At 33.1% G+C, this 14,409-nt stretch overlaps 1 protein-coding gene across 2 annotated transcripts in view; it reads left to right on the plus strand.

Annotated features, from left to right (window-relative positions):
• The first annotated feature begins 345 nt into the window (after positions 1-345).
• Positions 346-14,409, plus strand: part of LOC118191954 (ras-related protein Rab-6B-like) — a 28,242-nt gene continuing 14,178 nt past the window's right edge. For both annotated transcript variants that reach the window (XM_035362822.2, XM_035362833.2), the window contains exons 1-2: positions 346-5,883; positions 11,602-11,710. In XM_035362822.2, coding sequence (XP_035218713.1) covers positions 5,807-5,883; positions 11,602-11,710 — 186 coding nt within the window. In that variant the 5' untranslated portion in view covers positions 346-5,806. The remainder of the gene's footprint in view (positions 5,884-11,601; positions 11,711-14,409) is intronic.

The following is a 14,409-nucleotide window of genomic DNA, read 5'->3' on the forward strand; positions in this document are numbered from 1 at the left end:
TCAAAGAGTGGTCCAGGACCTGGCTACATCACGGACTGTTCTGGAGATTCCTGCACACATGTTACTTTCTGCTGTTGTGCATATTGTGCACAGAATGCAATATGTGGTCCACAACAACGGCAGCCACATTGAACCTCATTTGAATGCGAAATAAAAGGTAATTTCTGTATTGATTTGCATTTGTTAACACTCTATTTTCTATTAGCACCAAATATTCTCCTAGCGGTAACTTTTGGAACTAATTTTTTTTTTCCGGAATCCTTTGTCTCCTGTCTTGTTTAATCTTCCTACAAAACGTGGCGTCATTCTCGCAAATAGATCGCGCTGCAGAACACTGTGAGCACTGTCAGTTTAATTATGGCCACCCGATATATACATGCATATACTATAAAGTATTAGGTGCATTTTCGGCCTTAGAAGATACATTAGATAACATTGTAAAATATTGTAGCAGTTGTGGCACAGGGCATAATTTACATAATTATTACATTATTTCAAATGCTCAAATTATTTTACAGCAGAACATACATTTACAATAGTACACATTACAAGTACACTTTACAAAGACAGTAATTTACAGATTTTAAAGAAATTTACAATATTAACCTCTCAACCTACTCCCAAAAAAGAGGTTTAATAAGATTTTTTCAAAAAATTATAAACTAGGCATAGGCCAGTTTTGAGTTTTGCAAGCTTGTTGATAATCTGCGTCATCCTTGGCACAAAATGACATTGTTTTTACCATAAACTTGCAAAAGGCTTGTGTATTGCTTGTGTAACATGGGGACTACATGTTATCAGCCATATGATAAATTTATTCTAAACCCAAAGGCGAGTAAACAAGGATGCCTTTTATGTGGCGTTTTCCGTAAATATGTATATAATCTCTCTGTATTTTATGTATTATAGTAGTAGAACTAACTTGGCACTTTTCTTTTATTAACAACTATTTTCGAGACATATTAAAGCTAAATTATGTAAAGACTTTCGCAAGATTTGGTTTTTAAAATCAAACTTCCTGTAGCCTGAGCCATTCACCATTTTGTATCACCTCTGTTCTCTTCAACTTGTTTAACAGAATGTTAATTTCTTGGAATTCCGTTACACAGTATAGTTTCTACTCAACCACAGTTTTCAGGAAAGGATTGCCAAATTGCCAAATTGCTTGGCAGCTCGTACCTTACCACCAGTAACGATTCCGGAGTTTCGATTGGCGCTGCAAGACGAATGAGCAACAATGCCTCAACAACTCATTGACACCCTCATTCTCAGCATGGGCAGATGCTGTGAAACCTGCCTAGCAGTCAGGGGAGATCAGATCCCCTATTAAAGCCCGGATGTTTCTTGCTGGACACCCATCACAGGGATGTTTCGGCCTTCAGTCGCATTGCGCTCCATGCTACTTTTTCAATAAAGTTTCTTTTTATCCCTCTGATTTCTCTTTTAGTAAGTGTTGCTTACATTACTCATGTCCTTACGTATTGGGGATCTTACGGTATTAAAGGTGTTGATTTGGAAAGCTTTTGTACAAAGTTATATTGAAATAACCGTCTCGTCCTTAATTTTTGCACACCAGTGTACTATATAGATATACTGTACCTGCTGTTTATTAAACTTGCTGATTAATAAAATCAACATTCAGATTTCCAAGAATGAAAATAAATGTATCATCAATAGAAAAAAGTGCCATTTTTAAACTCTCATATAAAAATCAGATTGGCAGCAAAAAAAAAAAAAAAAAAAAAGAGAGAGAGAGAGAGACTGTTATGACAGTATTAGACCAATTGAAAAACTGATGAACAATATGGAACAGATACGGTTAAATAAGTTTTATATAAAAATTGTCATCAGGTGCAATTATGCAATTTTTTTAAAAATATATAAACAAATATTATGGTTTTACTTGATCTGATAATGTTAATTAGTTAAACAACCCTAATAGATGTTAACAAATTATCTCTGTGTCTGAAAGTTTTTTATTTAACAGAATTTAAAATCTAAATGCACACTCTTGTGCAGTAGTATCAGTCATAACTCATAGTGATGTAACTGAACGGATCAGGTTTATTATAGGGCTATACCCTAAGACCCTTCCCCCCCCCAGGGTGCTCTGCATCAAAATTAGAGGTGGAACTGAGTCAAGTCATATTGCACCTGTATAGTACTCAAGGGCTCATGCCAATGACAGGCGCAATTTTACACTCCTTGCCACAAAGAATTTTGTGGGCTTGTTCTGATAGTACTGTCAGACAAGTGGGATAAGTCACTAAACAACATAAGCTGGCTTAATAAGTGCACCGGAACGTCAAAACCAGTGTCAGCAGCGATAGAATGCAAACCAAATAATTACAACTATCAGAGTTGGCAAGAAACTAATCCATTGTATTCACTCGGAAGCTCTCTTAAAATCCAAAAAACGTCAATTTAAATATTGGCTGTTTCATTTGCATTGTGGTGAGGAATACAGAAAGTAAAGGTTAAGACCAAATCATAATAGCTGGTTGATTTAAATAATAACCCTACAAAGTAAATAAATAAAATAAAAATTTCAAAATTGCATAAATAGATTTTTTGATATTTCATTAATTATTGTATTAGGTATTAATAATTAGACTAATCATTAGTTTACAAGGGATTTTGTCTTTCCTTACTACGAGTATTTACCTTTGTTGTGTAATTGGTAACTTGTTCAGTTAATCAGAAGATCTTATGTTCGAAACCTAGTGAAAGCATAGCTCATATTTTCTGTTTCCTTCTTCAAAAAGGCTAACAGACTACAAATTAATATCTAATTAGATGAGTTTAAAGCTGTTATCACAATTTTCAATTAGCTCATTATCTGTTAATTCAGCTGTCTGATAAACTCAAGTATATTAAGAACAGAAGTGATTTTATTAAAAGGCGGTTGGTACTGTATATAGGATTCTAAGTTTTTTTCTAAATGCATAACAGACACTTTATTTTTGTAGGGATCATAATCTTCTAAACTGCCTGTTCAGATTTTGAAGATTGTGATTGTAGGTGACAATTTCGTAGGAAAAACGTGCATTTTTAATAGAATTATCTATGATACATTCAAAGAAACCTCTATAACAGGTATGTGTGGGACAGACCTGATTTTTTTAACTAGTTTAACCATCAAAACTCACTTATAGTAATGTCTAACAATATTAGATGTGCACAATTCATGTATGAATTTATTTGTTTTAGGTGCTCAAGCTAAATTTATACATGAAGGCTTTGAAATATATATTCAGCTAAAGAAAATAAATGGTTATAATATTCTGAATTAATGGAATGCATCATTTTTCAGATAACTCTCTATCCAATTTATCCTCTGTATTTTGTCTAAGTAATTAACAGTTTTGGGCATTCTCCTTTAATTTTTAATGATGAAATAAATAAGCAATTCAAAAGCATAGTACATTCAGAATCAAGTGTACCAACAGAAAGAAATTGACAATACACTAAAAAGAACTACATTTACTGTTTTAGTCATAAAATAGTTTCATGTAGAAGTACAACTAACATCCAGAATTTACCAGGTGATAAGTAGTGTTGTCGTCACACACTATATTTGATTGTAGAGAACTACGGGGACAAACTGGCCTTCTACTGGCAATTTGACCTGTCGCAGAAACTTTAGCTGTTATTAGATTCTCTAAATTTTTGCATACTAAATGGAGCATTTGACATTCTTTTTGCACTTACATGACGGTACTTTTTCTAACATTATTAATTTTTGCAACACAAATCACATGACCTAATAAAATTTCTTATTACATTCACATTATAATTTCTTGCAATGAGCTTTTTAATTTGTTACAATACAATTTATATCACATAATATCAGTTTTGGTTGTTCCTCAAAGTAATGGTGGAAATGGTGTTAAACACCTGTGTGCCTAGTTTGTTGTGATTTCGAGAAAAATCGGACAAATGCAGTTTGTCTGGACACTGTTCAGAATTCTAATAAAACATCTGAAAATAAGGATGAAGATTAGAAGATAAAAATAGAAATAGGATTTTTAAGGCCATCTATTTGGATGAAATTGTTAATGCCTTTACTGCAATTACGAGAGGCTTCAATCTGAAGATTGAACATTGATTTCATGCCCTAAAAAGGTTTGAAAAATATATGATTATAAAAATTGTCTCAAATGAGCTATCCAGATAAAATTACAGATTTTTTTTTCTGCATTCTATTAAAATCCAAGATTACAGATTTTTTTCCTTTTGTTCTATCTAATCTAATCTATTAATTTAAATTAATTAATTCCACCACTCAGGTGGCATGTCTAAGTTCTGCCTAAATTAATTCTTACCACCACTTGGGTGGCATGGATGCACATAAAACTGTATACATTTCTGTATTCAAATGTGATTTATATTTCAATAAATATTATTTATATTTACAATGTTTTAAAATGTCAAAACCAGTAAATGATCTACTATTGTTTAAAATTTCACTGAAACTGCAATTGAATATAATTTAATTTAATGAAGCTTTTTACTGGATGCAACTTCATTAATTAAGAAGTTTGGTTACATAAATTATTACCTTGTCAGACTAAGATTTCAAAAATTAAAAACATTAATACTGCTTATAAAGTAGTGTGAAAAAATTACATGAATCAGAAGTTTTGGTAACACCAATCTGGTTTGTGGAGGATAATTTTTTATTAAAAGGTAATCTTTTGCAACATCTTTTCACCTCTTGACATGGTGTCTGCCGAAAACATCGTAGAAAAATGTCGCGGAGAAAACAACGCAAGGCAAAAACATAGTGGTACAAAATATCGTCATCAAAAATAAAGTGGCTGAAAAACTTTACAGTTTAACCCTCTCAGCGTTAAGGCGGGAAAATTCCGTACAGAAGGTTGCCTTCCACATTCATTATACATGAAAATTTCTGCTAGCTTTTAATGTATCTGATTTCAGTTTGGATGTATATTGGAAGAAAAGGAATCAGGTACAAAATGAAAGAGTAATTTTTTAATTAAAATCAAGAAAATATCACTTATTCATGACATTTTGAGGAACTTTGAAATTTCAGGGCTAAACCCATAACGCTCAGAGGGTTAAAAATATCGTGGTAAAAAATAAATTCCTACAAATCATCGCATGACGATAACATCACACACTTGAGATTTAAATATGACCTGCAAGTATGGTTGCCTTCATGGCTACTGAATATAGTCTGAAGAGCTGAACTGTTATAATTTTGTAATTTTAGAAAAAATATTCAAAATAAAATTTTAAAAATAATTAGTGTAAAAAAAAACTCAGTTTTACATTAATTTTTCATAAAAATCTATGAAAAATTATCCTTGCTTGAGGTTTTTTAAATAAGAACACTTCCTTAATGCAATAATAATTTAGCATTAATCAATGCAAGTAATGTACATTAAATATGTGCATATGTTACAGATATTTGCAAATAATAAAATATTTTACTATGATGTAATCCTGCCACGGATACCAGAAGTAGAAAAACAAAGCATTGATTTTAAATAAAGAATATCTGGTTACTGTACCTATGAACTAGTACTATTTTATATGAGTCGTCTATCATACAGCTACAATAATTTTACTTTTCAGGGCCTGTTTTTCTTTTCCCCAATTTATGAAAACTTCTTATGTTTCCACCCCTCTCTGCTTGTTGTATATTTTAAATGTATATATTTATTTTATTATATTGTTGTTATTATTTTTATTTGTATTAAATTAGTTTTAATTTCATTTCTACAAAAAATAAAAATTTTATTAAAAAAATTCTATTAAAATTGCTTTAGTAAGGTGGAATATGGAACTGAAGACATTCCAAATGAATGGTCAAGAATTGCTGGTTGAATTATGGGACTCTAGTAGTGGATATAAAAGGTATTTTATGCTATTAAGTCAAACAGAAACAACTGTTTTAATTAGTTCCCCTACACATCAAAATAATTACTTGTAAAATGTTTCTTATAAAAGAAAATTAATTCAAAACCAATGTAATACTTTTTTTGCTTTGAAATATCCTTTGAAACATAGGAGATATATGTATATTCCTTTCTTAAAAATAATCTTCTACCTACTTATTAAATTTCCTTAAAATCAAATCTGTTCAAAAAAAAAAAAAAAAAAAAAAAACTTTTGTTATTGAATGCAATAGCCAATAGATATTCTGTAGATTCTCAGTGATTGTTTGTGGATTACAGAATGAGTCCAGTTTTCTTGAAATATGTATTCTGCAAGATACCTCAAAGTCCGACTAGATCCAGGTTTTTGAGAATGTTCGGAAAATCGCTGGAGCACTTGCACTCTACTGTAAGGATATGCATTTTTCTTGAAATGGCATTTTTAATATGTATAATACCTTTAAAAATAAGTTTTTAGACTAAAAACATTTTCCAAACTACACTCACGTCCATAAAGTAAGGATAATGCAAAATCAGGCAAAGGAAGAGTTAGAAGCAAAACAAATTTGACTTATTTGTAAAGCTTATTTATTAAACAAAAGGTAAAGCACAAAAAAAGATGCTATATGTTTGATATTATTAAAAAAATTAGCGATTTTTTCTCCCTGGAGCAAACTACAAAAAAAAACCTACTTACAAAAAACCAATATTACATGGTTGGTATGATTGTTAATACATTGTATGTCTCCCAGACGATGCAATACAGTCCGTACAATGTCTAGGCATGCTGAGTATCAAATTATCGATCTGATCTTGGGGGATATTACACCACTCAAAAAGCAATGCTCTCCGAAGTTCCGGTAGACATGTAAGAGGAGGTTGACGGGCTGCAACTAGTCGGCCAAGCATGTCCCACACGTGCTGAACTGGATTCAAGTCCGGTGAGAATGCTGGCCAGTCCATACAGGTGATATCCTCCGATTGAAGGCATTCGCTTACGATGTTTGCACAGTGAGGACGGACGTTGCCATTCATAAACACAAATTGTGCACCCATGGCGCCCCGAAACAAACGTACATGTTCCAGAATGACATCCTGATAGATTTGGCTTATCATGGTTCCAATTTGAACATGCAGGTCAGTTCTGGAACTCACAATAATTCCACCCCAAACGAGCACTCCTGCACCACCGTAACGGTGTCGTTCAATGATGTTTTCTTGGTGGTAACGGGTACCTGGAGCTCTCCATATGAAAGTCCGGTGAGAATCAGACTGAAAGCTAAACCTGGACTCGTCGGAAAACATCACACAAGCCCACTGTTGCGGTGTCCACCATGCATCTCTCTACTCCAGGCTAACCACAGGCGACAGTGAACTGCAGTAAGTGGAACACATCTGACAGGTCTACGAGCATATAGACCAATCTGCCCTAAGCGTCTGTACACGGTCTGCCTTGAAATTGTCGTACCAGTGGCTGAAGAGAGCTGACTAGACAGGTCTGAGGCTGGGCTCCGCCTCTTCTTTTGGCAGTAACTGCCAAATACCGGTCCTCATTCGGCGTTGTAACTCTGGGGCGACCTGTGCTGTAACGTCTACTCACATTACCATCATCTTGGAATCTTTGCCAAAGCCTGGAGATGACACTCTGGGCAATTCTAAGTTCCTCTGATACTTCCAGTTGGTTACGCCCACATTCCAGACGGCCGATAATTCTACCATGTAAAAAATCATCCAAATGCGTTCTTTGTATCATAACTATTCGGTTATTGAACTGAAATGCTTATAAAGCGCCTGCGAACAATTTTACTTCTTTGTCTGTATTCCTTATATATCACTCTCTTACACTCTCGTCATTGTGACGCACCATAGGTGTCATCTGGTTACTTCCTGAAATTTGCATGTCATTCTTGAAGATGTGTGTAGTCATTTTACGTGTGATATATTTATTTTAGAGTTCGATTTTCACATGACTCCACATTATCCTTAATTTATGGACGTGAGTGTATATAGTTCCATATTTATTTATTTATTAAATTTTCTTTTTTTCGTTGAAGTTTACAAAGGAACTAAGCAACAGTATAACGCGCATGGTAAGAATAAATCTAAAAGAAAATTTTTAATTAGTTTTGAATGGTAGGCAAATTTCTTGGCAATTAGATCCTTGCAATACTGAGTTGAAAGAGTTCAGGGTTTCATGTTGATTAACCCAGTTACTATAGTATTTTGTTACTACCACTTCTACTTTTGTTCTCATTCACCAGTATTCAAATTAATTAATGTATCTAGTTGTAACAAACTTTTTTCTGCCAAAAAAAAAAGGTTCTTAATAAAGTTAGGGGGAAAAAAAATGAAAGCGATACCTTTAGTGCAGGTAGTAGTAACTGCCCAAATCTTTGATTTTCTGCCAATGTTTTGGTAATTTTTCAAAGCCTTTGGCCCAGAAATTTGGTGTGCTCTGAGTTCAAAAACAGATCAACCTCATTCTGGATGTCCTGTGCAGAATGGAAGATAGCACCAGCAAGATGTAGCTGTAGGTGTGAAAAAAGCTAGTAGTGTGAAGTAGAGATGCCAGGGCTATATGGTAGGTGTGGCAAAAGACCTCATATGAGTAAATGCAGAGCTGGTAAATGCAGACACATGTGGTCTTACATTACTTTGATGTAATGTTACCTTTTTGCACCGGAACTTAGTTCGATGTTTTTCCTCGATAGCAGTATCAACACGGACAGCATCTCACTGTACTCCTTACTGTCAAGTGTTTTACCTTCCCCCAGATACTCTTTGTGGATAATACCATGGCAATCCTACCAGGTATAAAGCATCTGTTAGTCATCTGATCTTTCTGTTAGTCAAATTGTGCTTTGCAACATTGCCGACGGGCTTACTGGGCACAGACCAACTCCCTTTTCAGCCTATGTTGTTGAAGTAAATCCAATTTTCATCATAAGTGATGATCTAATCCAGGATTTTATCCATGTGTTGATAATTTGAGCAGATTAGTGCAGGCCTGAATACATCTGTCCTTATCTGCTCGAGTCAGCTCATGCAGCACCCAGCGATTGAACTTGTACGTCAAGTTTATGCAATGCATAGCATGACTGATGGACATAGCAGTAACTTCTAACTCCTTAGCAAGCTCTCGAGTAGTTGCATACTGATCTTTCACAAGTTTTCGCAGGCCAGCCTTATCAACATCAGTAGGCCATCCAGAGTGCTCTGCTTCTTGAATGTCATAGTCCTTGTTTGTGAACTTTGGTACCAAACCTTCACAGTGTCATATAACATTAGTACCTAAAGCTGTATACATGATTTTGTGACATTCTGTAGTTGACCTTTTGCAACAGAACTAAAAGTAAATGATAGTTCTAATCTGGCGGCGGGATAGTTCTGTTTGAGACACCTTGGACTGAAGGTATGGCACAAATGTGTATCTTATTTTTGAAAATGAATTAAGCAATTTTAGGTTATGTCGTGAGTTATTTTAGTGTAAAAGGAAGTTGTATAGAAGAAACATTCTGAGTTTGCAGAAAAAAATTAACATACCATTTGACCAAACAGCAGTGTTACTTTTTAGTCCAAAAGAACTGTTATTCTCAAAGCACAGTTCTGCATTGTGTTTCCCCTTTAATGCATTGTTTTAACTTTTCATTCGAGTCTGTTGCCAATCAGCAAAATGTAAGATATTTATCTTTCAAATTTAATCTGCCTGTTATTAACAAATTAAGTTATTTAAAAGCAATAGATGCAGTTCTTAAGTTTTTTTTTTTTTTTTTTTTTCTTTTAAATATTAATGACTTAAATGAAAATGCATTTAATTCATGTTATATCATATTAGAAACATTATATATATTATAGATATAGTTATAGAAATGCATTATATATATTTTTTCCCTTTTCCAAATATGCAGAAGCTATATAACGTTCCCATATTTGCCTAAGAAATATTCATCTGTTATCCTATAAATGTTTCACTACTCCACCTGACCATCTCAGTTAATAATCTTTACTAATAAATCATATTAAACTTTAAATGAGCCCTTTTGAGTGACCATTAAAATCTGAACCCTTTCATAATTTTTTTTGGGAGGGATTGCAAAGAATGTTCATAAGTTTATATATAGCCTTCTGAATTAAACCAATTGCTGACTCATCCTGTGATCAAAATAGCGAGTTATCGGCCTCTTAACTAATTCAGTTACAAACACAGCTAAATGAATATTCAAATTATTTTCCCCCACTGTCTTGGTAGAGTAGGATTAAAACTTGCATAATACCTTACCAGAAACCTAACAAGTGGTACTGATGGGACATGATTTAACTTGACACAAAGCTTAAAGCATTGAATCAAATTAATTCTGATAAGAACCTGGAACTCAGATACACCTGACTATTGATTTTCTATTAGTATAAACATTACTGCTTATAAACTGTAAGGCCTCTTTTTAGCTAATATCACTAGAGCATGAAACCGCAAGACTTAACTTCACCTTGAGTGAATCATTCAGCTAATATATATATCTTGATCTGACGTGATCTTGTTTATGCTTATAAAATCAAAGCACTCAAGACAGAGTGAAAATTAAATATATTTACTAATTAGTTTCAATTTACCTTCTAAAATATCTAATCTAAAATACCTAGGTATAAAATAATTTTGGTTAAGTTTATAACAACTTTGTAGCCACAGTAACAAACTTAAGAAGAATATTTTTGAGAAACAGTACATGAAGCTATAAACATTCCTTGAATTTGACAACCATTTAGGCAGTGTTCAGATGGAAAACATTTCTAATGCTGATTATGTGAGAAAGAGATTTTTGAATTTATAGTTTTAAGCAATTTTATATTATGGCATCTGGAAAAATCAACTCATCCTAGTCAGGAATTAAAGATGAGATATTCCAGCTCCTAGCTGAATATACTGACAGCATTACCAATGTATTACAAGCTTTGAATATGACAGTTGTATTATTAGCTTACGTGGACAAGCAATGGCTTAATTTCCTTACATTCTTTTCCCAACTTAAATAGTGACTTCAAAGGACGAACAGTGTCTTATTCATGCAAATTCACTTTGGTGATGAGTTATCATCTAACTCGTTTTAGTTTGAGAACCACCTATTTCAATTCGGGCATTTCGTGGTTAGAAATCTGGAAATATCAATTAGGTTTTCTTTGAGTATCAAATCTAAGACCTTACTGTTTGCCACATATAAGTCTTAGTTATCACTATATAGCATTAGTATTTTCATTCTTGCTGCTGTTCTATAAGTCTTAGTTATCACTATATAGCATTAGTATCTTCGTTCTTACTGCTGTTCTGCATCATATTCTTACCACTGCAGACATCAAAGAATCTAATGTAAAAGCAATTCTTTTAGTTAAGTTGGCATTTCTTAATTTTCTAACAGTTTGCTTCTTACTGGGGGAGGATTTTTTTTTTGGGGGGGGGAATAAAAATTCATAAAACTGTGCATTTCATGTGTTTAAGAGAAGCGGATTAAAATTGACTAATGGTAAGAATTAAAAGTTTCATGTTTATACTTTTTCGTTTTAGATGCCTAGAACTGACTATACCATTTCAGGATACTATTTATTTTTTAATGCGTCAAAATATACTAGCATGCGAAGAACATTTATTCCATTTCCATTATCTAAATTTAATTGTGTTTCGTTATAAATTTCTATTTTTTGGTAGGATTGAAGATTGCAATGATGTAGAGAAAGTTGATGGTGTGATTGTGGTGTATGACATCACAAATTTAAATTCTTTTAAAAGAATTCCAGAATGGATCACTCAAATTAAGGTAAGTTAGATAAGCTCTAATACACTCATCTGCATAAAGTTTAGTATAATTTGTAATTTTTTAACTTATAAATTAAAAAGGAGCTTACAAAAATGTAGAAGCACGGAATTTCATAATTCTGAATGCTGATCTTTGTGCATGCATTAGATTCATAAAAGAGTAAATCACAATTGATACATTTATATCACTTTAAATTTTTTAATGTATTTAATTATAGTCAGTCCAGCTTCTAATTAGTGCTCACTCTGAAAACAGACCAAACATGTTGATGCCTGCACTTCACAATATTTGGCTTCTGTGCAGCAAATCATGTTCTGACACTTGCTCATTTATGAACAGGAAGGTCATGGACATGGCAGAGGTGTGATTACTACCTTTGGACAAGACAATGCCATTAGACAATGATAAAAGCCAATGAACGTCATTCACATTTTTGAAGTCATAGTTGTAATAATAGAGTTGTATTTTTACTTCCTTGCACGAAGTAAAAAGAAAGTATTGTAATCGCGCAAAGTTTCAGGTAACATATTTCAACGAAAATATCCATTTTTACTGCTATCGAATGCAATTTAACAATGTTTTTGCATGATATCTTTACGTAAGGACAGAATAAAGGACTCTTTTCTTCCCAAAAAATTATAAAACTGCTTTAAAATGAATTCTGAAGAGAATTTTTTGTGGTGTCTGTACGAACGTATGTACGTATCTCGCATAACTCAAAAACGAGTAGCCTCAGAACGTTGAAATTTTGTATATAGGACTGCTATAACATGTAGATGTGCACCTCATATTTTGGTTGCGATCAGCTGCACCAAATGTGTATAAATATATTTATATATATATCCACTCTGTTACCCGGCTCAGTAATCTCAGTTTCTTTACTCTTATATGTTTGTAAATTGTACATTTTTTTTGCTTTAAAAATGATTGAATTATGTTTTTCTTATCTTCCGGTTAAGATTTTTATGCCTTTAGTAAATCTGTATGCAATACTTTTAGAATTATCACCAATTTTAAAGTTGTTCAAGTGCCACTAAGCCTAATAAATTTTTTGATGGTGGCCATTGATTGTTTACATTTGAAACAGCATGAAAGTGGATTTGTTGCCAATCTAGAGAGACTTAGCTTCACAACAACAAAGATAATGCCTTCACTTATTATTGCAAATTAAATCATGCTTAATCCTTTCTGGAAATTTTTCGAGGAAATAAGTGTTTAAGATTTACTTCGTAATTTTTAATACAGGTATTTTGAGTTTTTATGTATTTTTGTCTTGTCGCGAAGTGAGAACTGAATTAATTGAATGAGAAGTACTCAATCGTTTGTGAAAAACTGTTTCTTTTGTGTTTTGTTTGCTTAATTTCTTTTATACATCATTCTAGCTTTATTATGGTATTTGAATAGAACATGTGACAATGATTAGATAATTCTTTAAGTGATATAAATTTTGTGCATTCTGAGTTATATAATATGAACGAAATATAATACTGTTAAGTGAACCTAGCACCAGAGTGTCACTATGGTAAAGAAATAGAGTGAATTTTAAAAAATGCTGTTATTCTATTGTGGCTTATGCGCTGTCGGCGAAGTAGATTTAATTCAATCCAATAAGTTTAAATGAAATGCAAGAAAAAATGCGTATAATTTAATATGCCGTACAAGGAAGTCATATGGTGTACACATCCGATTTTTGTATTTTACCTCTAAGCCAAAAGTTAATTCATATTGTCAAAGCAAATTTGAGCCTTCCATTAGCGGAAATTCGTGGGATCAAGCTTTTTACTTAATAAAATTACATTGGTTTGCATCTTTATGGACAATTACTTCTATTTCCACATGAATGCCCATTATTGAGAAATATTCATAGAAGTGGAGTATCTGTTAAGAGAGGTTCGACTGGATGTCGATCTGTTTTTCAGCACAAAGTTGCCTAGTCACTTCATTTATTATACTGCTTATATATCGATATAATTTTGATTTCTATTCTGAAATATATTCGATGGCCTGTAACACCTACTTAAAGAAATGAAAAATTTAACAAGCCAACATATATTATTTAATCATATATACCTTTTGAAGTTTATGTAATTTATGTAGCAGTTATTTTATGTTTGGAATCTTTACTATCACTTCTGTCTGTCTGCTTTCCCACCAGAATGCAAATTAGCTCACTTGTATTTAAGTGAGGGTTTAAGATTGTCCAAGTCAGAGCAAGTTCTGCCACTAAAAGGCCACATTATCTAGATAAGAGTTCCTGTCTTTGGCATTACTACTTGCTGATAGTTAAATTCAGTGAATTCCGAGCCAACTTCACAATTAAATTACTCTGTGTAAGCCTTTTGCTATTAGTATTTAAGTTAGATTTACTTTTGAATTTCCATTCTGAGTTCTCGCCACGCACGGACACATATATGTATATACATGGTGGGCACTAGCCATTTCTAGGCTTTTTCCACTACAAAGGCTGGAAGTGGTAGTCATTTTATTATGGAAGTGGCCACCATTACCTCCTCCCTATGAAGGGACCTATGCCTTCTCCAGGATTTGAACCGGGGTTGTTTGGTATCCCAGCAGGCTCTTGTAACCACTGTAACATCTGGGTGGCCCTCACTATAAATGTTGGCAAATTTATAAGCACCAGGAGTCTCTTCGGTACTTTTCCATTTTGCCGGTGCAAACGATAAAGTCGCCAATAATGG

Source organism: Stegodyphus dumicola, chromosome 7 (assembly GCF_044657685.1).
Source record: "Stegodyphus dumicola isolate Sdum_Otavi_A_Nest chromosome 7, ASM4465768v1".
In the NCBI taxonomy this organism is placed as follows: Eukaryota; Metazoa; Arthropoda; class Arachnida; order Araneae; family Eresidae; genus Stegodyphus; species Stegodyphus dumicola.